Raw genomic sequence first — 24750 nt, 5'->3', positions numbered from 1 at the left:
CAGGCACACTCGCCAAGCCTCTGTTTGATGTTCTGCATGCTTGGTCTGGGGCCCATCTGTGCCTATCCAGCTGTAGGTCAACTGCCTGCTAGCTGGTCTGCATTGCTAGATGAGAAAATGCAAAACACAAAGCAGAGAGTCACTTACAGCCTCCCAGGAAACAGGGAGACGAAGATAATCTGGAGAGGAAAGCTAAGGCAGGGAGATCAGATGTAGGAGGTAATCTAGGAAAGTGTGGCTTTTATAGGAGCTCAAGGAAAACAAAGTTGCCAAAATAAGAGAGTGACAAAGAATGCCAAATCCTGCAGAGGAGTAAAAAAGGGTGAAGACCTTTATGCACCGAACTTGGCAATTTTGTCATGTTCATGACATGGATGGAGCTGGAAGCCATTATCCTCAGCAAACCAACACAAGAACAGAAAAACCAAACACTGCATGTTCTCACTTATAAGTGGGAGTTGAACAGTGAGAACACATGGACACAGGGAGGGGTACATCACACACTGGGGCCTGTCAGGGTAGGAGGGCGGAGGGAGGGAAAACATGAGGAAAAATAGCTAATGCATGTTGGGCTTAATACCTAGGTAATGGGTTGACAGGTGCAGAAAACCACCATGGCACATGTTTACCTATGTAATAAACGTGCACATCCTTCACAGGTACCCCGAAACTTAAATTTAAAAAGATATTATGGGCCAGGCTTACTCCTGTAATCCCACCACTTTGGGAGGCCGAGTCAGGAGGATCTTGGCTTGAGGCCAGGTGTTTGAGACCAGACTGGGCAACATAGTGATACCTCATTGCTAATTAAAAAAAAAATAGTCATTGTGGTGGTACAAGCCTGTAGTTCCAGATACTTGGGAGGCTGAGGCAGGAGGATCATCTAAGCCCAGGAGTTCAAGGCTGCAGTGAGCTACAATCATGCTACTGAATTCTCAGCCTGGGCAACACAGTGAGGCCCTGCTTCTAAAAATATAAAAAGAAAAAAAACAAAATTACAGATGTCCTTTTATGAGGAGAGATTGGTGGAGGTGGAAATTTAACTGCAGTAGCTCAAGAGTGAAAGGATTTTAACAAATGGATGATTATTTAAAAAGATATGAAATTAAATCCTCCTGTTGTTCTTATATTAAATTCCCTATGGCTCAGAGACAAGATGAGCCTTGTCCCCCAAATAAGGCATGAAAACAAAATATTGATGTTTGTAGCAACACTATTTATAATAGAGAAGAAAAACCGTAGCTTAACACTTTGTAGGCATATACAGGTTACTGATTAAATAAGTTATGATCTATTTATACAGAAGACTACTGGACAGGTTTTAAAAATGATGGCATGAGGCTCCATTGGAATTTAGAAAGATACAAGATATTAGTAAGGGGAAAAGACAGCTTTACAACAGCATATGTAGTAAGATTGTATTTTTAATAAAAATGGATGTATCTGACATTGTGGATCTATAAATAGAAATAATCTGGAAGGGCAGTCCTCAAATGTTAGAGTAGTGGAGATCCGATGATATTAAGGAAGTTTTGCTTATTTCTTTTTAGGTATGATAATTTGTAGATTTTAAAAGGGTCTCCTTATTTATTTTTCATTTTTATACACAGGGTCTCACTCTGTTGGTCAGGCTGGAGCACAGTGGGTACAATCGAAGCTCATTACAGCAGGGTGATCCTCCTGCTTTAGCCTCCCAAATAGCTAGGACTACAGGCACATCCCACCGCACCTGGCGAATTTCATTTTTGTAAAGACAGCCTCTTGCTATGTTGCCAAGGCTGGTCCTGAACTCCTGGGCTCAAGCGATCCTCCTGCCTCAGCCTCCCAAAACATTGAGATTACAGGTGTGAGCCATTGTGCCTGGCCAGGTCTCCTTTTCCGTTGGCAATATATATATATAAAGTAGTAAAATGTTTATGGATGTCGTGGAAAAATAAGTTAATGCATAAATAAATGGAAAAAATAACAGTAAAGAGGTGGTAACACTATTAGATATTTAAAAAGCTCTTCTTTATGTTTTTCCATATTGCTTGGTATATTCTTATGATGAGCATTTAGCGTTTTTAACATAAAAATTATGAACAATGTACAAAAATGTAAAATTGTAAAAAAAGTAAATGAGAAATGAAAAAGTAGGGATAGCAAGCACAGCTCGGCTATAAATGAAAGGGGAAAGAGGTCCCTTCTTGGAAGAGAACACAGAGTCAAATTACTGCACTTACTGTTTGTTTTGAAGATGGGAGAAATTAAACAAAGTTTATAGAACCCAAGGAATGTCCAAGGAGAGAGGAAGAGGTTGAAGATACGGGAAATGGGGATACTTGATGTAGCAAAGTTAATTCACGGAGCTGGAGGAATAATCCTCCTTTCTCTGGAAGTGCTAGAAAGAAATTGAGGATGGAAGAGAGATGATTAGGGGTATGTGGAAGGGTGGGGTGGTGTATTAGTCCATTCACACACCGCTATAAAGAACTGTCCAAGACTGGGTAATTTATAAAGGAAAGAGTTTTAATTGACTCACAGTTCTGCCTGGCTGGGGAGGCCTCAGGAAACTTACAATCATGGCAGAAGGTGAAGGGAAAGCAAGGTACCTTCTTCACAAGGTGGCAGGAGGGAGAATGAACAGAGGAGGAACTACCAGACACTTATGAAAACATCAAATCTCGTGAGAACTCACTCGCTGTCACGAGAACAGCATGACGGAAGCTACCCCCGTCATTCAGTTACTTCCACCTGGTCTCTCCCTTGACACATGCGGATTATGGGGATTATAATTCAAGGTGAGATTTGTGTGGGGGCACAAAGCCTAACCCTATCAGTTGGGGAGGGGTTTGGGATGGGGAAAGGGATCATTCCTAATAGTAATGATAGAGCTATTGCATAGGAAGGACAGAGAGAGTGGTGAAGGTTTAGACAAGGCAACGAGGAGGATGGGGAGGAGTGATCATCACAATGGCAGATGCCCCTGCGAAGCTGGCGGCTCCGTGAACGTGCGCCGACATCAATCTCTCATGGCGCCATCAGGCTATGGGGTAGAGAAACCAGGCTGTGGGACTGTGCATTACTGAGATTTTCAGGGCAGGGGCTTGGAAGGATATTAGAAACAAGAGTTATGGGGGCTTGTAAAAGCGTGTTTCAAGTAACTCATCATGGAGTCCAGACTTGGCAGGAAAGAAGGTGTGGCCAGAGGAAGTCCTGAGAGTGGGATGGGGTAACTGTGTCAGAGAAAGCATTTATACCAGGGAAGAAAAATTTTCTTAAAGAGAACAAGTGAGACCATCATAAAAATAGGAGATTGAATTGGAGGAGAAAGGAAAGTTGAGTCGAATGTTTTGGAGGCAGGGTAGCTTGAGGTGTTGTTGAAGACCAGTAGCAGAAACCCTGGGACATGGAGTGCATGGACGGGAGGGGAGGCCTTGGATAGCCCAGCCCTGCAGGCGCTGGGACATCCCAGAACCATGGCAGAGCCTGGCACAATGAGGAGGGGAAGCCCCACAGTTGATCGAGGATGCTGTTATGGTTTGGATATTTGTCCTCCCAAATCTCATGTCAAGTTTTAATTCCCAATGTGGGAGGTGGGGCCTGGTGGGAGATGCTGGGGTCACGGGAGTGGATCCCTCATTAATGGCTTGGGCCATCTCTTTGGTGCTAAGTGAGCTTCCACTCTGAGTTCATACGAGATCTAGTTGTTTAAAAGTGTGTGGCACTTCCTGCCCACCCACCCTCTCTCTCTTGCTTCTGCTTTCGCCATGTGAAGTGCCCGCTCCCCACTCTGTCTTCTGCCATGAGTAAAAGCTCCTTCAGGCCTCCCGGAAGCCAAGCAGGTGCCAGCTCCATGCTTCCTGTACAGCCTGCAGAACCGTGAGCCAATTAAACCTCTTTTCTTTATAAATTACCCAGTGTTAGGTATTTCTAGCCAGGCAAGAATGGCCTAATACAGATGGCCAATGATCGAGGATCTGATAGAACAGTTTTGATGGCATAAGATAAAAAGTGAGCTTAGACAGAAAATTAAGAATTGTGGAAATCGCTAGCTAAAATTCTCTCATATGTTTTCTGTCATATACCATGTGGTTGTACGTGTAGATTTTGCTTTGAGATGAATCACATGCATTTTTTTATAGGTTATTGACAATTACGTTACAGAGGTTAACTCTGTGGTTAACCAAACTACAGAGAAGAGGCACTATAAAAAACGAGGGACTGACTCTTTATTCTCAAGCTATAGCCTATTATTATTATTATTAGCGGTAAGCAGTAATAGTAGTGGTAGTGCTAAAACAGTAGCCCAAACAGCCAGTTGCGGTGGCTCATGCCGGTAATCCCAGCACTTTGGGAGGCCAAGGCAGGCAGATCACTTGAGGCCAGGAGTTCGAGACCAGCTTGGCCAACATGGCAAAACCCCATTTCTAACAAAAATACAAAAATTAGCCGGGCTGGTGGTGGTGCACACCTGTAATCTCAGCTACTCAGAATGCTGAGTCAGGAGAGGTGCTTGAACCTGGGAGGCAGAGGCTGCCATGAGCCGAGATAGTGCCACTGCACTCCAGCAGCCTGGGTGACAGAGTGAGGCTGTCTCCAAAAAAACAAAACAAAACAAAAACAAAAACCAATACTCCAAAGAAAACTCTTTAACTTCCAGTGTGGTTTCATCAGATGTATCTTGTGTACAAATAAAGAACATGTCCTATTGGGGTAGATTGTCATTCACAAACATTTTAAGTGGTCTCTCAATAAAACACAGGGCTTACTTTGAGCTACAGAATGACAGTGTCACGTGGCAGGGGTTGATGGAACACATCTCTTTCTTTTGTGACACTGTTTTACAAATAGAGGAATGCCACTCTTAAACACCATAGTCAAAAGGTCTCCAAATAGCTTGCAAACCAGCTTTCTGAAATGACATTCCAGAAATTATTTAAAAACAGAACAAAACAAAAAGGAAGAAGCTACCCAAGAAATCTAAACAACAATTAAAGCCCATTTTCTACATGAACATTTGGAGTCTCTTTCACAATTGACAATGAACCTACAGGCCATGGTTTTCCACTGAGGGTGGAGGATGCTGGCCTCTTAGCATCCATGATAGGCAGACATTCCCAGGACAATTTGTTAAGTGCTAGGAGAACCTGGTGGTCACCACTAAAGTGTCTTCTGCAGAACAAATGAAAATGACTTCTTTCTGCAATAACGAAATAATTGTTGGTAAACACGTTTGTTTCTACAGCTGCTACTCAGAATTTAGCCCAACAGGAATTTTCTATTTTCATCATTCTTTACCAAACTCTTCACTGTGTCATAGGTTTAAATTTATGGATTAAAGGGATACTGTGCAGCCAGAATGTCGGAAATGCGGCATTTGAAAAAAGGAATTGGGTGAAATTAGATGAAGGGCCCTGTGAACCTAAACAGGAGCAATGCACACTATCTTTTTCTTGTTTGTAATTTGTTTTTGGATTTCAGGTATTCCTAGCACACAAGAAACAACAGACAACTCTCATGTACTTTGCCTTTAATTAAACCGAAGTGGGGACAAGCCCCGGGGGGCAGTCCACCATGTAATTTTCTTGAAGACATGAATGTTGAGGATTTGTAGGGAAAGAAAACCCCAACTTTTTGAACCTCCTGAAAAGTTCATGCAAAGCATAACTAAAAGAATCAACTCACTCCACTGGTGATGTTGACGCTTTCTTAGTATTTGAACATGGTGTTTTTACATTCCAAAATATATGTGCAAACCTGAAGACGATCTCAAAGAGAAGGTAAAAATCTCAGACTGTACAATTCTTTTTGATGGTCAAGAATTGGATCTTCAGGCACTCTTAAAAAGGCAAATACAATTCTTCTACCACAGGTAGCATTCCCATAAGAAAGAGAAAGAATACCTAGGACAGACTGACCAGGTCCAGGGGCAAGCCATCGATGTCACTAGCACGTCACAATTGGAGAGGAAGTAAATTAAAATTGACTACTGTCTTCCTGATCAGACCTTCTAAAATAATAAACAGCTAAGTTGTTTTTTTTTTTCTGGGAGGAGAGTTTATAGAAGACAGCTGAGTATTGAAGAGGCAAGTAACAGCCATCAAATAATGCTTTAGCTAGGACATAAATTACGGTTCCTGTGGTCAAGGCTGTCAAAATGATTCCACAAAGAAATCAGGAGTTAAAGATATACTAAATAATCTTCTTCCTTTCGTGTCCTGATTTTTTTTTTTTTTTTTTTTTTTGAGACAGAGTCTTGCTCTGTTACTCAGACTGGAGTGTAGTGATGTGATCTCGGGTCACTGCAACCTCCGCCTCCCGGGTTTAAGCAATTCTCCTGCCTCAGCCTCCTGAGTAGCTGGGACTGCAGGCATCCACCACCATGCCCAGCTAATTTTTGTACTTTTAGTAGAGATGGAGTTTTGCCATGGTTGCCAGGCTGGTCTTGAACTCCTGACTTCAAGTGATCCTCCTGCCTCAGCCTCCCAAAGTGCTGGGATTACAGGCATGAGCCACTGTGCCTGCCATATGTCTTGATTTTTAAGGTGTGTGTGTGTGTGTGTGTGTGTGTGTGTGTGTGTGCGCGCGCGCATGCGTGCGCGTGAGTGAGAGACAGAGGGAAAGAGAACCAGGAACTGTTGTGCCAGGAAGTAACAAGAGCGCCTGCATTCTGAATTAAGGAAAACCAGCACACGAAGGCAGTTAGGAAGAAGAAAGTACCCTTAAGGATAAGACAAAACTATGCAAATTTGCCAAGCCACTGTCTGCGGGCCCACTCTTGCTAAAACATAACTCTAAAACTCTCATCCCTAATGGACGGTGTCTGTGTCTCCGCTTTCCATGTTTGTACTATCTGGTTGTAATTTGGACTTCCCATGAGACTGGTCTGTTTCAGGAGACATTCTCGGCGGCAACCTCCAGCTTTCCGTGGCTCTCACAGCAGCTTTTACAAACAGCATGGGCTTTCTCTCGTGTTAAGCTCTTCTTAGTCTATTAAGTCTTTCAGGTCACTTTTATCTCAGGATTGTTTTCCTGAACTTGGGCCCAAAATGGTGTTCCATAGTCTTAATATAGGTTATATGTGGGCATCTTATCGGTCTTCCTCTCCTAGGTATGGTCTCACATCTAAGACTTTTCCCTCTGCATCTCACACTTCGCTGTCTATTACAAAATCTTGCCAATTAAAGAAAAATCCTAGGCCAGGCATGGTGGCTCACACCTGTAATCCCAGCACTTTGGGAGGTTGAGGTGGGTGAATTGCCTGAGCTCAGGAATTTGAGACCAGCCTTGGCAACATGGTGAAACCCCATCTCTACAAAAAAAAAAAAAACAAAAATCAGCAAGGCGGGGTGGTACATGCCTGTAGTCCCAGCTACTTGGGAGACTGAAATGGGAGGATTGCTTGAGCCTGGGAGACAGAGGTTGTTGCAGTGAGCAGAGATAGTGCCATTGCACTCCAGCCCACGCAACAGAGTAAGACCCTGTCTTAAAAAAAAAAAAAAAAAGGCCGGGTGCAGTGGCTCACTCCTGTAATCCCAGCACTCTGGGAGGCTGAGGAGGGCAGATCACCTGAGGTCAAGGTTTCGAGACCAGCCTGGCCAACATGGTGAAAACCCATCTCTACTAAAAATACAAAAACTAGCCGGGTGTGATGGCAGGTGCCAATCCCAGCTACTCAGGAGGTTGAGGCAGGAGAATCACTTGAATCCAGGGGGCAGAGGTTGCAGTGAGCTGAGATTTCACCACTGAACTCCGGACTGACTGAGTGAGACCCCATCTCAAAAAAAAAAAAAAAAAAAGAAAGAAAAAGAAAAATCCTTTACTCATGAAACTTTTGGCTCCTCAACAGGTTTTACTTTTCCAGCCTTACCTCATCTTATCTTATCTATCTTATCTTATCTTATCTTATCTTATCACAGTCTGTGTGTGGGACTCTCCAAACCCTAGGATAAAGCCCATCAACTAAGAAAATTGATAGTTTGAAATAATTATTGTACTGGCTTTAGATTAGTTGAGAAATACTTAACTCAACTCTAAAATTTTATTCCAAGAAGGATCTGGAAAAAAATTAGCTCTAATGGATTGCTTTGGATGCTGCAGACAGTTGAACATTTCAAAACATTGTAGATGGTACGATGCGAGTAAGGTGCCATATTAAAATCCTCTGTCTCTGACCTAGACCCTGAAGCCTGGAGGGAGACCCTTCCCGGGCATCTGCTTATGCCCCTAAATGTACAGAAAACACAAATGAACCGGATTAAGCAGAAGCTATCACCGGAGAAGTAGAAACTCAAAGGCAGAGACATTTTCATTGGGAGGCAAAAGAGGAAGTGGGAAGGGATGTCCTCAAGGCACTTCCATGCCCCTACGCTGACCTCAGTTGGGCCCTGGACAACTCACAGGGGAAACACCAGTTGTGCAGCTCACCCAACCTTTCCTGATCTCCTCCAGCCCCCAGCCCTGTTGCCTACCCTTGATTCCACCTTCCCTCATGCCCTAAGGTTTGAAAGTGTCGACAAACCAAGCTGAGTGAATCCCATAAACCCTGACATGAGGGAAGCATTTATTTATTTGTTTGTTTAGAGGCAGGATGTCATGCTGTTGCCCAAGCTGGAGTACGGTAGTGTGATCATAGCTCACTGCAGCCTCCAACTTCTGGGTTCAAGTAATTCTCCTTTCTCAGCCTCCCGAGCAGCTGTGACTCCAGGGACTACAGGCATGTGTCATCATGCCTGGCTAATTTATTTTTATTTTTTGTAGAAATGGGGTCTTGCTGTGTTGTCCAGGCTGCTGTCGAACTCCTGGCCTCAAGTGATCCTCCCACTTCAGCCTCCCCAAGAGTTGGGATCATAGGCACAAGCCATGCGCCTGGTCCAAGACAAATATTCAGAATAAGAAATCACTGACTTCTAGAAGCATTTGTGTGTGGCTGCCCCTGCCCCACCCCAATTTAGTTGCTAATGCTCTGTGTTTGGGCAACGAGTGAGATGGTTGTGGGTGAGAACTTTTCACTGCTGTTTTTTAAAGCAGCCACAGGTTACAGGATGATCCCAGTGGTAGCTTACAAAAGCAGTCAATGTCTCCTCCTGAAACTTTGGGGACATTAGGGTAACTTGCTGAGATAACCAAACTGTAACCAGTTCCTACTGTGATTAAAAAAAAAAAAACCTGAACCTTGTTTAGGTCTTATCAGACGCTGAGACTTATGTGAGAAGACTTTCAGAGTTATGTTGTATTTGGAGTGCATATCCAGGTTATAGACCAGTTGTATTTCAGAAGGTTTTAGGCTAGATGTTTGGCATTCAGAATGCATTTCTCTTTAGAAATGATGTTTTAAATGGTGTTTCAGTTCTCAAGCCAGTCCACAAAAACCCAACTTAATCCTCAATAGGGCTTTGATGCCATCAGAGTATGTATTTGTAAGAAAAATAACAATGTCCAGGACTGCTGCCATATGAGTAATTTAAAAAATAGAAGAAAATCCATTTGTTAAGTACATTACATTCAGCACATTACATTAGGTGGAAATCGATTTAATTGAGAAAAATTAGGAAGTATGTGGGAACTTGTAGGGATTCTCAGGGCATATTTGGGAAGTTGTGAAGGCTTTAGAGTTAGTGGCAATGGATCCCTGGAGTGTGTGACCTCTAAAATGCTTCTTAGGAAGTCTGGCTTATTTTTCACAACTTTCCCTAGAGATCTTTGGGGGTCAGGGAGAGGTAACGAAGAAGAGAGCGTTTTTCCTGTGGGAAGTAGGCAACTTAAGAACACATAAGGAAGGGGGACGTTGACTACAAAGTGTATCTGAACACGAGGGAAAGGGATTTTGCTGAAAGGAAATCAATGGAATGATTAAAGAGGAAAACATAGGAAGGCAACGGCCAATCCCTCAGCTTTAGAAAGCTGGGGAGAGAGCGCCTCTCTTATGGGCCCACGGTGGCCTGGGACATTTTGGGGACTAGTCCAGTGGGGACTGGAGCATCCTCAGAAAGGGAGAAGAACTTATAGACATGAACTACTCACAGATGCAGCTGTTTTATGAGACATTTACTACCTAGATCACTCTTCTTATAAAGAAACTGTAGAACCAAATAATCAGGAATTGAACCTTAGTTCACTTCCCTGGTAAGTAAGATTGGATACTGGAATTGAATTCTTGCCTTGACAAATGTTATTTCTGCTGCCTCCCTGTTCCTTTTAGTAAGCCCATCCTCTGTCTGCTTCTGACTAAAAATAAAACTAACTATACAATTTTTTTTAAAGAGATGAAGTCTTGCAATGTTGCCCAGGCTGACCTCAAACTCCTGGCCTTACGTGATCCTCCCACTTCAGCCTTCTGAGTAGCTACAAACATCACTGTGCCTGGCTATGGCACAGTTTTGTTTTTTTAACAGCAGTTCATTTTCATGCTAATTTGAATTTAAAATGGTTACTAAAATTAAAAATTTCTCAGATTTATTCTGTTGAAGATAACAATGGGTAAGAGATTGTTTTTCACTAAAGTCCAAGTCATATCAAGAACAGATGATGTTTGCATTCTCTAGGAAAAACTAAATTGCCAAGTAAGTTAATAGCAACTTCACCAAAAAATTATTTAGCATCGTAAGAGGAGAATAATTTCCAGTACCCTCAATTATTTATAGCCACTAATATGAACTCTCTTGATTATCTGTTTTTTAAAGTCTTTTAAAAACTCCTTCAGACTTTCTGGAGCATTTATTAAGTATAGGTGACAGTACTTTGAGAACCTGAAAGTAATAACATTTCAACTTCTCTATGAATTTAGAATTTCAAAAATTCACAAATTACTATGATTAGTTATTTAAGGGAGATACTACTTTATATTGTGTTTAAATCTTATATTCAATTTCCACAGATTGAAAGTTTTAGGAAAATGAACATAATTGAATTGCATTTTAAAAAGTATTAGCCTCAGACAGAATTTTTCTCCAAGCGCATACATTAAAGAATAAGTGGGGGCGGGGCACAGTGGCTCACGCCTGTAATCCCAGCACTTTGGGAGGCCGAGGTGGGCAGATCACCTGAGGTCAGGAGTTCGAGACCAGCCTGGCTAACATGGTGAAACCCCGTTTCTACTAAAAATACAAAAAATTAGTCAGACGTGATGGTACACGCCTGTAATCCCAGCTACTTGGGAGGCTGAGGTAGAATTGCTTGAACACAGGAAGCGAAGGTTGCAGTGAGCCGAGACGGCGCCATTGCACTCCAGCTTGGGCAACAAGAGTGAAACTCCATCTCAGAAAAAAAAAAAAAAGAGTAAGTGGGGAGTAGGGAACACCAGGTGCTTAGTATATACTATGGCTTGGTTTGCAAGAATCTGTCAACATTTAAGACAAGTCATCTATTAGTACTATCCCAGTCACAGTATGCCACAAAAAAACAAATAACTCACAACCAACATGGTGTGTTGTACATTAAACCAGTTACATAATATATACAAACATATATAAATAGTGTCAGATATAAACTAAACATTACACTCAAAAAGAGTTAGAGGTCTCTGCAGAATCATGTGCTCAAAGAATCTATGACTGAAAGTACATGTTAAATGCAGTGCAGGATATGTAAAAGTGTTAATTATTTAAATGTTATACATTTGCATTTGCAGATGTTATTTTACAATAAGCTACTGTCCTTAAATAATTTAAAATCATCTCAATGAAGAGCAAAGAGGAAATAAGAAAAAAAATTCCAGGAAGGAAGTGTTTTAAAGAATCTTGTGTAATACAAGTGGCCTTATGTATTACTTTCACATAAAGAAGGAGGCTGTTGTCTCATAAGTCCTTTACTAATGAACCCCCTTTAGTCTTCCCTTTGAATAGAAGGCATGTTGGGTTGAAAAAGAATGCCTTTCAGAATGAGCAATGACCCAGTGTCACTGGCTGAGGTAAGGGTGGACCTGCTGTGTCCTGGCTGGTGGTGTTGGTATTCCATAAAGCCTGTGCTGTGCCATTTTTAATAGAGACACTGTGTCCTGGTAGCTACTAGGAGAACGTTCGTTCTTACATGACGTTGTCTCCTAAGGACAATATCTGACTACAAGATATTGTAGTCTTTTGTTTTTCTTTATACAAATGTGGCATTTTCAAGGGCTTATTCTAATTAATTTCTTTCTTTCACAGAAAAACATGAAAGCCAAATTTGGATGTTAATCTGGATGGGGTCAGCTCCTTGCTCCTTGTTAGTGAAAGTCAGGGCCACATACTGGCATCAGGTACAGGAGGTGGGTGCTTGCAGAGAGGCAGAATCTCAGGTCCAACCCCAGCCCTGCATTTTAACAGACAGCCACGTGATTCAGAGGAAGTTTGAAAAGCACTGCTCTAGGCTTTAAGCTTCAATTAAAGAACAGGGTCCAGAACATTCCATTCTGGGAGTTCTCATGGCCCTTGGCAAATTATCACAGTTCACCACTTGCTATGGGCTGCAGCTGGAAGAGCCTCTTTTGGCAAAGACCCTTACGAAATTTGGTAATAGACCAAAAAGACTTTAAAAATAGCATTTTATACTAATTCTCTCAGACATGACATGTCTATTTATGATTTTGGTTTGGGTGTGCTGCTAATTGAGCCAAAAATAAAAGGTGCCTATTAAAATGGGTGAAATAAATGACAAGTCACCACGAGCAATAAAATGAAAAGAAATTTAAATTTGTTAGAAGGGATATTTTAAGTTAGGCTTGATTTTTAACTATAAAATGAAAAGGTCTGATCAATGATCATTGAAGCAACTTAAAACAATTTCACTCTTCTTTTTTAAACAAGCCCAGTTTGTATTTTTTTCATACCATAAAAATAAAATCAACAAAGCCACTGATTAGACCAGACTCCTACCTTTATATCCTGTGGATTGATATTAGGATGTGTTTGGCACTGCAGAGGTCCCAGAGTTTGAATATGGAAAATATAGAGAAGAAATTCATCCCGGGCAGAGAAAGGCCAGCCCACCTCCAGGATGGTGTCACTGATGGTACTTGGTCCAATATTGTGCAGCTGTAAACAAGTGACATGTTATCTAATGGCACAGCAGAAAGCAGAGAGATGAAATCAAACTCCATATACTCTATACCCATTTTAAAAAGCATGTATTGTTGGTTTTAAGTCATCTGGACTATGACTATGGAAAATAAGAAAATTCAGAGTCGATATGGCAGGAAGCACTCTGAAAGCATCATGGGCTGGTTTTTAGAGAAAACTCTTCAATCTGTGAAGCTCTAAGAGTGGATTTCCTCAGTTGAAGACCATACTACCCTTGTCTGATAACTGTGATGCTGGCTTTAAATTTATGTTAATTTAATCGTAGCGCTAGAAATTTTAATTTTGATTTTATGCCTTCAAAACTTAGTGACTCTCTCTTTACATTGAAATCTGCCTCTGCTTTCTTGACTACTGTCAATTGCAACCATATGTGATGCACTCTCTTTCACCCTCTGGAAGAATGTCCATCCATCAAGCACCAAGGCGGGCCCATGATCACCACAGTTCATTTCGAGTGCGTGTTTCAAAGCTGAGCTCCTTCTGTTTCCATCAGCAAATCTCGAGGCAAGAAAGGCCACATCTCATAAAGAGATGAACATTTTTTAACACGTGAATCCTATACATGGAGGACACAAAATTGTTTGCCCAAAACACTAAGTGCATTTACATTTATTCCAGTGTTTTAAAAATTTAAAGTCAGCAGGGATTTTCTTCTGCCTTTTTCTTTTTTTCTCAGTTCTGAAAATTACAGTGATCTATAAAACAATGGATAATTGCTTTTGCTTATTAGATGGCCTATTTAATTCACCTTATCAAAGAAGCTTGGCAACCATTGATGTAGTATATTTTGAGTCACGAGATTAGCAATGTACAGAATATTTGATGATTGCTTTTTGCACTACCAGTAACTACCCTAAACTTTCATGATCCACATTTATGCTAAGATTTGAAGCAAGACTGCCCTGAGAATGATTGGGTCTGAATATATTTTCAAACTTTAAAGTTTCACCATTCTTGAGCAGAAACCAGCACACACAGCTTTATTAAATTATTTGACAGCTTTTTTTTTCTTTTTTCCAGTGAGTGGAATCAGAGTGGCCTTGGAGACTGTGTTATCCTTTTGCTATCAAAAGAGCTTAAGGCAAAGCTTTGATCCAGCTTTGGACAAAACTCCTGAATCTGGGCCACAGGTTGGGTGGATGATGGAGGGTTTCATGCTGATGCTGCCCAGGAGTTGAGGCATCTTCCCTACGTTTGTAAACAGTTCATCACTTTTGAAAAGGCTTTATTGTTAATCTTAGAGGATGTTATTCATGTCCCTTGTAGCTCGAGATGAAAGTCATAGTCAGAATTACTAGATTAGAGGCATGAGTTACATAGAAAAGGAACAGAAGGCATTAATCGAGAAGGAACCTCAAACAGAACGCCTTGGAACATGGTTTTACCAAAATTCCATGCCTGGTCCCTTGAAAATGAATAGGAATAACTACTCTTTACTGCTAGCATTGACTTTATTTAAAAAAAAAAAAAAAAACAAAAAAACCAGAGCAAAACCAAACAAAAGCCTGAATAACTACTAAACTAACCCTTTGCTATATGTTGGTTTCTTTTTAGAAAATTATTTATGTTTATTTATTTTTTTTATTTTTAGAGATTGGGCCTTGCTACGTTGGTCAGGCTGGTCTTGAGCTTCTGGCTTCAGGTGCTTCTCCTACCTCAGCCTCCCAAAGTGCTGGGATTACAGGCTTGAGCCACTGTGCCCAGCCATATATGTTGGCTTCTAACTGAAAAAAGTTTAAATGTTTCAGGTGATGGGTCAACAGATCCTCTCCCTGTTCACAACTTAATGCCTGAAATGGGAAAAGAACATCAGCTTCTTTTTATGCATCACTGGTTCACTTCTGGAAAATATTTTACTAATCAACGAACTATTTAAAGTCTCAGAATAAGATATTCATTTCCAGTTTGGGTTCTTTGGTTGAAAAGTAAAATTATTTTTATCTATGTACCATCTACCCATCTCGTATATTATATGTGCTTTTTATTTTATTTTATTTTATTTTATTTTATTTTATTTTAGAGACAGAGTCTCACTCTGTCGCCAGGCTGGAGTGCAGTGGCACGATCTCGGCTCACTGCAACCTCTGCCTCCTGGGTTCAAGCGATTCTCCTCCCTCAGCCTCTCGAGTAGCTGGGACTACAGGCTCGTGCCACCATGCCCAGCTAATTTTTGTATTTTTAGTAGAGATGGGGTTTGGCCATGTTGGCCAGGATGGTCTTGATCTCTTGACCTCGTGATCTGCCTGCCTTGGCCTCCCAAAGTGCTGGGATTACAGGTGTGAGCCACCACACCCGGGCGCTTTTATATGTATATATATATTTTTAGCACAATAGTGAATAGTTCTTATCATTTTCTGTCTGGTACCTTCTAGTTGCTGACCTTCAGTTTAAAAGATGGGTGGGGTTTAAAGATATCTGAAATATAGGAAAAAATGAAGTAATGTCTAGGAAGCTAGCCATTTTTGTGTCTAGGTTGTCCAAATATTTTAAAACACGGAAATAATTAAAAACAACAATGACAACAACAACAGTAACAAGATACAGTGTTTTCACCATGTAATGGCTCTCATACTAAGGAACAAGTGATTATATCCAGGATTATTCAACAGAACACTCCACTACACCCCACTGTGATATGATAGCACAACAGCACGAACCTAGGCAGAATATGCAGCTCAGAACTTGGGTTGATGTCTTTTAAAATGCAATCTACTGTAGTTCTAGCACTGTGAGGGGCTCAGGTGGGTGGATCGGTTGAGCTCAGGAGTTCGAGACTGGCCTGGGCAACATGGCGAAACCCTGTCTCTAGAAAAAAATACAAAAATTAGCCAGGTGTGGTGGTGTGCACCTGTAGTCCCAGCTACTCAGGAAGCTGAGATGGGAGGATTGCTTGAGCCCAGAAGGAGGAGGTTGCAGTGAGCCGTGATTGCACAACTGCACTCCAGCCTGGGAGACACAGTGAGACCCTGTCTCAAAAAAAAAAAAAAAAAGCTACATAGAATTTATTTGCACAGAGCATAAGAATAAACCCCTAACACAACTTTAACATAGACAATGGCTACCTCATAAATATGTTCCACCAATGGTCCAACCTCCTCCTCTTTGTGGGGCTCCTCTTCTGGTTCCCAGTTATGAATGGGCAGAACAATCTGCGGAGGGTGTGACACTCTGAAACATGAAATGCCCTGTTAATTGTTGGCAATGGCCCAGGTAAAGAATGTTTTACTAGTGGACAAGTACACTAACAGAAACAGAAGAAAGTGACTTTCAATTTATTTGAGTAGATATTCCCTACAGGGAAAAATATTGAAAGTGATGTCCAGTAGAATGACTACAGTGATGGTGAAGGATCTGAAACTGCTACTGTAGGCTCTCCAGCCCAGAGGGCAACTATTTTATAGCATCTCATCTCGTGGGCACTAAGGAGAGAGTGGAGAATGTTCCTAAGTTGAGATGAATAACCAAACCTATACATATATAAATATATACATCCATCTATTTCACATGTGAGAGTGTGTGTGTGTGTGTGTCTGTGTGTGTATGGGTTATTTAATCCCTGCTTTAAGCCATATCAAGAAATGGGATTCTTTTTTGCAGATAAAAAATGTCTAGGATGCCGTGTGTTGTGTTAAATGCCCGGTTATGAGGAAATATAGTTTCTGGTTGAAGGCGTCAGAGTGGAAGAGTGGTCATTGTACATTCCTCCTTCCTATATTTCTTTGGCTTCCCGGGAAAGCCAGGCCCAGAGCCAGAACAAAATAAAGTGTGATTGAGTTATAGAGTGGTCTTATAGATATCTCAAGTGTGAGAGAGGGACAGAGAGTTAAATGGCGTAATCAAGGAAGTAGGATATTAACTTGACATATGATTATTTTTCCCTGCAACGTACACCTAGAAAATGAGCATTGGATAAATGACATACAATACATGGCCTTATTTTATATAAAAAGCTGATTACAAGCTAAATTATTATTTTTATAAAATCTTAAGAAGGGTAGTCCTCAAAACAAACCAATGTTTTCTAGCAGTTTTTAGGTAAAACATGTCTTTAAAAGAATTCCTAGACTTTCAACTAAAAGTAACCTCAACAAAAAACATCTCTTTTGGCAATCAGATGTCATAGTGCCCTTTTAAAGGTATCCAGTAATTAACGTGGCCTCTGACAACTTCAAATGTTAGCAAAATTTATTGGGTTATATTCTTACCCTAGGGCAAGTAATTTAATTTCTGTATATCTCTCTTTCTTCATCTGGAAAATTATGATAAACTCTTTGGTTCGTGTACCACAAATGTTCGGAAAACATCTCAAATGCTTTTGGTCAAAGTTAATTTGGCCGCATTGTTTTCTAGGAATGAGTACATTTTAAAAACAGACAACCCACAGAAATGTTGCTAAATTGCATAGCTCTTTGCATATGTCCTTACTGTGCAATGTTAAATAAGAAGAACAGGGCACAACTTCGCTGGGCTGATACCGCGAACATTTCTATGTTTATATTGGTTTGTCATTATGCTATGTTCCCTTATCTGACTTGGTTTGATTAAATCATGACAGGCTTCTTTCATCAGAGAGAAGCCCAGAGAGCCTGGGTTTCTATTCCAGTCTTGACAATCTCAACACCCAAAGCTGGAGTTTTTCAGCTTGGCAACAGAGAGTTGAGTTCGTGTTCACTATCCACTGTCCATTGTGACGTTCTAGGGAAACTTTTATTTGTGTATTTATTTATTAATTTGCATAGAGAACAAACATAGCACAGAAGCTGAACACATTTTCTCTGAAAACTTTTGTTTTTATGGTCATCAATCCACAGGACTGGCCATAAATTCCCTAGGATCCTAGAATCATATGTATTTGAATCTTGACCAGTACTATGGAGATGATATCATCAAAACCCTTCATTTTATACAAGAAAGGAAGGCTGTTGTATGGAGAAGTAGAGGGTTAGTTGCAGATGAGATCTAGAACTCAGATCCTAAGTACCATCTACTCTATTTCTAATATAAAATGCACCATGGGGGCTCCTAAGCTTCAGTGGTATTTAGTGAAGACGACTTAAATTTCCTGGCACAGTTCTGTAACAAAAATCAAATAGAAGTCCATGAAGCAATATATAATCTTATCAAAACATCATGTCAAAATCATTTTAAAAGCATGGCTCACAAAACTCAGTTATTTACCCACTGAAGACTACTTCAAATCCAGGGAAACCATGGTAAAGAATGATTCTCTAAAGATCTCAGCTAAATCAGTGGAACGATGTTCATGGTTTTCTTTCTCTCTCTCTCTCTTTTTTTTTTTTAAAGACAGAGTCTCGCTCTGTCACCCAGGCTGGAGTGCAGTGGTGCGATCTCGGTTCACTGCAAGCTCCGCCTCCCAGGTTCACGCCATTCTCCTGCCTCAGCCTCCCAGTAGCTGGGACTACAGGTGCCCGCCACCACACCTGGCTAATTTCTTTTTGTATTTTTAGTAGAGACGGGGTTGCACTGTGTTAGCCAGGATGGTCTCGATCTCCTGACCTCGTGATCTGCCCGCCTCGGCCTCCCAAAGTGCTGGGATTACAGGCGTGAGCCACCGCACCCGGCCTCATGGTTTTCAAAGTGAATTTTTTAGAAAGAAGGAAGAAATCAAGCAAGCAACACAGAATATATTGAACTAATTTGCCTGGGATAAACAGCCAGTGTGGTAATCTTACAACCCGCACTGCATAGCCTTCCATCCTAAGATGGAAGATAGAACGTTATCCCAGTGACACCCTCAGATAAGAAGAAGACTGGGGTACTGTTAATGGTAACAATAAACATGAGAAATGAATTTTGGGAGAAGCAAGGAATTAGTTGTTTTTAAAATTAAACCTTATTTTGAGATTATTATAGATTCATATGTAGTTGTAAGAAATAATATGGAGAGATTCCATATGCCATTTAGCAGTTTCCCCAATGGTAACAGCTTGCAAAACCAAAATGTGATATTGTATATAATATCAAAACCAGAATATTGTCATTGACATAGTCAAGAACACTTCTGTCACCACAAAGATCCCCTTTTACAGGAACATCCACTTCCCTCTGTCCCTATCTCCTCCGTATCTCTTGGCAACCACTAATCTGTTCCTCATTTATATAATTCTGTTATTTCAAGAATGTTATATAATTGGAATCATACAGGATGCAATCTTTTGGGATTGGCTTTTTTGACTCTGCATACTTCCCTGAAGGTCCATCTGTCAATTGTTCATTCCTGTTTATTGTTGAGTGATATTCTATGGGATGGATGTACCACGATTTGTTTAACTATCAACCCATCAAAGGACATTTGGCTTGTTTGCAATTTTTGGCCATTATTAACAAAGCTGCTATAAAGATTTATGCAGGGATTCTTGTGTGAACTTTAGTTTTCATTTCTCTGGAATAAAGGAATTGGGTTTTCAGTAAGTTGAAGTATATATGCAATCAGGAAATTCAAATCTGAGGATTTGGTAGTGTGCTGTGAATCCTGTTTCAAATCTTTGTTTTCAAACCATATCATTCCCAAATAGCAAAGACTGCCATGTATTGTATGGAACAGTCTTGACTTTACCTGCTGTGGATGGTATCCTGTGCAAACCTCGGCTGTTCATGTTTGTGGTCTCTCTTAGTACATACCCATTCAATCCTGATTATTTTACAAAATTTGCAATCTCACTACTCTTCATGAACTCAGTGTATGTGGTGCTGTCTCCTGTGGCCAAGTTTACTTCTCAAAGACATGTGCTAAACTGATCCTTTGTACCACAAAATGCATACAAATCTGCTTAAAGATGATGTTATCTAGCTTTGAAAGAAATGGAACAATTCTCAGAATTTTTTCCTACTCAAATAAATGAATCCATTTTTTAATTATAAAAAACAGTAGATAAAAAACTGCTTAAAATAATGCATGATAAATTACATCAGAATAAACACCATGGACCAAAAAAAAGAAATTTCCGGGAGATGGAACATGGAAGATTTTCAAACAGTAGCTGTTTGTTCTTTGATGTATTAAACATTGAAACCAATGTTTTGCTGCATATTTGCAGGAAAGAGTTTTACTATGTAAATGGCTAAAAAGGATTTTAACACAGTCTTAGAGAATAAACTGTGGTCAATTGTTGGACATTAATCTAGCTATTAAAGTAACTGCTTTCATATGAGAAACCATTTTAATGATCTGTTTTGATAATTGGCAAAAGTGAATAGAAATTTCCTTTACTGTAAGCAATGACAGTAATATTGAAAATATTAATCTCATAAAATGGATATTGAGAATAAAGACAGTTATATTCAGCCATTAGCTGTCTTGGATTTAGTTATGTCCTAACAAATAGAAACATTTCCCAATTTTAAATTTATTTTGGAATTAAGAAAAAGTTTCAACTTATTTTTGGCTAGAAAAACTAAGATACACTAAGCTTAAAGAAGGAGACAAAAGTTCGTATACGTTAATTGTAAACTTTGAAAAGATATAAAAATAAGATAGTAAAAAATAATACTTATGTTTTTTTCTCTGATTTTTAAAAATAGCAATTTTCTCATCGAGAGAGGTAGGAGAATGAAATTAGAAGTCAACAAAAATAAAACATCTAGATTAGCTCCAAATATCTGTAAATCAAACAAGTCACTTCCCATGAGTCAACTCATGACTAAGGAAGAAATCAAAAAAAAAACTAGAAAATATTTTGAGCTGAGTTATAACAAAAAACCCAACATATCAACATTTTGGTATGCTGCTAAATTTATAGCACTAAATGCTTATATTCAAAAAAAGTCTCCAGTCAAGCATAAAATTTCTGCATAGAAGAACTAGAAATGGGAAAGTCAAATCCAAAGAAAGCACGAGAAAGGATAACAAGAGAAGCTGAAACCAATAAAATAGAAAAAAAAGAATAAAAAAAAATTAATAAAACAAAAAGCGGGTTCCTTGAAAAGATCACTAAACTCTAGCCAGACTGATCAGAAAAAGTAAAAAAAAAAAAGAAAGAAAAAAGGAGAAGATATAAACTGCCAATATCAAGAATGATGGAGAAGGCATCACTAGAAATCCTACAGCTATTAAAAGGACAATGAGAGAATATTGTGAACAACTTTATGCCAATACATGTAACAACTTAGATGAAATAGACAAATTCCTTTAATGAGAAACTACCAAAGCCCATTCAAATAGAAATAGATATTATAAATAGCCTTACATCTAAGAATGAAGTTGACTTGTTCAAAACCTTCCTACAAAAAAATCCCCACAAAACCCTCCAGATCATTTTATGGAGCAAGCATTCACCTGATACCCAAATTAGAAAAAGATATAACGAGAAAGGAAAACTACAGAGCAGTACTTCTTAAGAACATAGATGTAAAAGTCACTAACAAAATTTTAGCAAGTCGAATCCCAGAGTATCTAAAAAGGATAATCATCAAGACTAAATGTGTTTATTCCCCAGAATGCAAGACTGGTTTAAAATTCAAAACCAAAAATTAATCAGTTCACCACTTCAATGAATAAAAAAGGAAAACAATTTAACCATCTTCATATATACATAATAAGCATTTGAAAAAAAACTAAACATACATTCATGTTAAAAATTCTCAAGAAAAAAGTAGAAATAAGAGAGAACATCCTCAACTTGATAAAGGGTGTCCACAAAATCCCTGCAACTGGCATCAAACTTGATAGTAAAAGGCTGAATGGTTTTCTTGTAAAATTGAACAAGGCAGAGATGACTCTTTTTCTATTGATCATGCACTGGTGGTTCTAGTCTATGCAATAAGGGAAGAAAAAAAATGAAAGACATAAGTATGTAATAAATAATTCAACCTTGTCCAAGAAGAGGTCTGGCCTTTGCCCTCAGCTTCTGGAGGGTAATGAGTAAGCTCTTGGAATTTTATGCCTGATAGGAATATCTTTGTTTGCCTGGGGCCTTGAATCACAGTGGATATCCTAACCATATGATTTAGATACCAGAAAGACCAACAATGTGATACAGAGTGGAAGCTTTGGTCACATCATATCAATCAACTTGGAGACTGAGATCAATTACATGGGCAGATGATCAATCAATCATGCCTATGTCATAGAACCCCAGTAAAAACTCTGACCACTGAGGCTTGGGTGAGCTTCCCTGGTAGGTGATACTCCATGCATATTATCACACGTCAATAGCAGAAAAGTAACATCCCTTAACTCCACAGGGGAGAACGATGGAAACCCTGTGTTTGGTCCTTTTCCAGATTCCACAGTGTGTATTTCTTCCCTTGGCTGATTTGAAGACCAGCCTGGCCAACATGGCAAAACCCCGTTTCTACTAAAAATACAAAAATTATCTGGGCATGGTGGCAGGTGCCTGTAATCTCAGCCACTTGGGAGGCTGAGGTAGGAGAATCACTTGAACCCTGGAGGGAGAGGTTGCAGTGAGCTGAGATCGTGCCACTGCACTCCAGCCTGGGTGACGCAGCGAAACTGTCAAAAAAAAAAAAAAAAAAAAAAAAGAGAAGAAAAATATGTGCAAAAAATTGAAAAAGAATTTCTCTGCACAGGAAGAATAGAGTCAACAAAGGTTAAAAAGCTGCTGAATCGATTTCATTTAGGAATCAGGGGACCGCAAGTTAAACCCTCATTTCTTGTGATGTACCATTTCTTGTGAGGTACCATTTCTTGTGAGGTACTATTTCTTGCAAGGTACCATTTCTCGTCCACCAGTCTGGCTCAAAAACCAGATGATGTTGAGAGTAAGCTGATAGTGTGGTACAGTGGAAACTTCACCCACTTGTCACGGGAGTGTAATTTGGCATACGTATTTTGAAAAAGAGTTTGATATTATGTAGTAAAGTTAAATAGAGCACACTCTCTGATCCTGAATTTCCACTTCTAAGTATATCCTCTGCTGACATTCGTCCCCATGTGTACTGGAAGATATGTACAAAAAACAATGGCAAAAAGGAAAATAATAAAAGCCTCGCATTTTCATCCAGAGTAGAATAGATAAATAAATTATGGTATATTTTGGCTGAGCATGGTGGCTCAGGCCTGTAATAATCCTAGCACTTTGGGGGGCTGAAGTGGGCAGATTCACCTGAGGTCAGGAGTTTGAGACCAGCCTGGCCAACATGGTGAAACCCTGTCTCTAATAAAAATACAAAAATTAGCCGGGCGTGGCGCATGCCTGTAATCCCAGCTACTGAGGAGGCTGAGGCCCGAGAATCACTTGAACCCAGGAGGTGGAGGTTGCAGTGAGCCAAGATAAGCCTGGGTGATACAGTGAGGCCCAGTCTCAAAATAAAGTAAAATAAGATAAACGATGGTATAGTTTTACAGTGTAACACTCGGGCAGTTGACATGAGTGAATTACAGGCACATGCACTAAAATGAATCTCAAAAACATTGGTTTGAATGGAAAAAAATTAGAAATATACATAAAATACGATTTTATGTAGGTAAGTTTCAAAAAACTATATCCCAGGCAGGATAGCATGATCATTTCTGAGCATGAGCTCTGGAGACAGTTGCCTATATTTACATTCTGGCATTTTCTAGTTTAACCTTCAACTCCTTGTGCCGCAATTCCCTCACCTGTACAAGGAGGATACTAGCTCCTTTTAAGATGGGCTAACTTGGAGTAGCACCCAGAAAGGAACAGTATATGTTAGACATTGCTATTATTCTCTAATCCGCCAGGGGGCACCCCAGCGGCACCAGGACAGCAGGGCAGGACCCATGGCAGCACTGGCTCTGCCTACTGAAATACCAGCTGTCATCACCGAAGCTTGTAAACCACCGTGGAAAAGGAAGGAAACCAGGATTCTGGAACCCCAGTGACAACTTGGTCCAAAATACCAGTTGACATTTTTAGCCAAATCCATGATTGTTCTGAAAAACCAGAATCATCAGAAAAAAATCAACGAAGTCCAATTTCATGCCAGATAAGAACTACACACAACCCATTTCTGATTTCTTTTTTCCCCAGGCATGGATTTTGCAGCTGGCAGTCATTTCCTTGACCCTTTTCCCCCTGTCTCTCAATTGATTGCTTATTGGCACCTTCCTTAAAGAATAGGATCAAAGAAAAAAGATATAAAATATAGATCCAATCGACCCTTGCATCTGAGAGTTAGTCATTTATTAAACTCCAGATATGGCGTGGTAAGGCTAAAATGTCATTATGCTAAAATAATTATTGGAGAATTGAGACTTTTTTTCAGGGAATCACGTGGTTGTCTATTTTACCTGGCTTCTTATCAACTGGTTTTTATAGTTTGATTACTGCACTGTCAATTTGGGGAATAAAGCGAATTTTTTTTTTTGTTGAGATGGAGTTTCACTCTTGCCACCCAGGCTGGAGTGCAATGGCATGATCTTGGCTCACTGCAACCTCTGCCTCCTGGGTTCAAGTGATTCTCCTGCCTCAGCCTCCTGAGTAGCTGGGATTACAGGTACCCACAACCACGTCTGGCTAATTTTTGTATTTTTAGGAGAGACAGGGTTTCACGATGTTGGCTAGGCTGGTCTCAAGCTCCTGACCTCAGGTAATCTGCTCACTTCGGCCTCCCAAAGTGCTGGGAGTACAGGCATGAGCCACTGCACCTGGCATAAAGTGATTTCTTGTTTTGGTATTCTTGGAGTTAATTATTATTTAGGGTTTACTCTGCTTTCCAATGGAAGGCTAATAATGATCAATAGAAAAGAGTGAAAATTAATATCCAC

At 40.1% G+C, this 24750-nt stretch overlaps 1 protein-coding gene across 2 annotated transcripts in view; it reads right to left on the bottom strand.

Moving 5' to 3' along the window:
• The window catches only part of ITGA8 (integrin subunit alpha 8), a 193316-nt gene that overhangs the window by 39986 nt on the left and 128580 nt on the right, over window positions 1–24750 (bottom strand). For both annotated transcript variants that reach the window (XM_030819254.1, XM_030819253.1), the window contains 2 exons: window positions 16100–16205; window positions 12834–12992 (listed from right to left, as the gene is read on the bottom strand). In XM_030819254.1, the coding sequence (XP_030675114.1) occupies window positions 12834–12992; window positions 16100–16205 (265 nt within the window). The remainder of the gene's footprint in view (window positions 1–12833; window positions 12993–16099; window positions 16206–24750) is intronic.

This window comes from Nomascus leucogenys, chromosome 9, assembly GCF_006542625.1.
Source record: "Nomascus leucogenys isolate Asia chromosome 9, Asia_NLE_v1, whole genome shotgun sequence".
In the NCBI taxonomy this organism is placed as follows: domain Eukaryota; kingdom Metazoa; phylum Chordata; class Mammalia; order Primates; family Hylobatidae; genus Nomascus; species Nomascus leucogenys.
The sequence above is the reverse complement of the archived record's forward strand: the minus strand, read 5'-3'. Positions and strand labels throughout refer to the sequence as shown.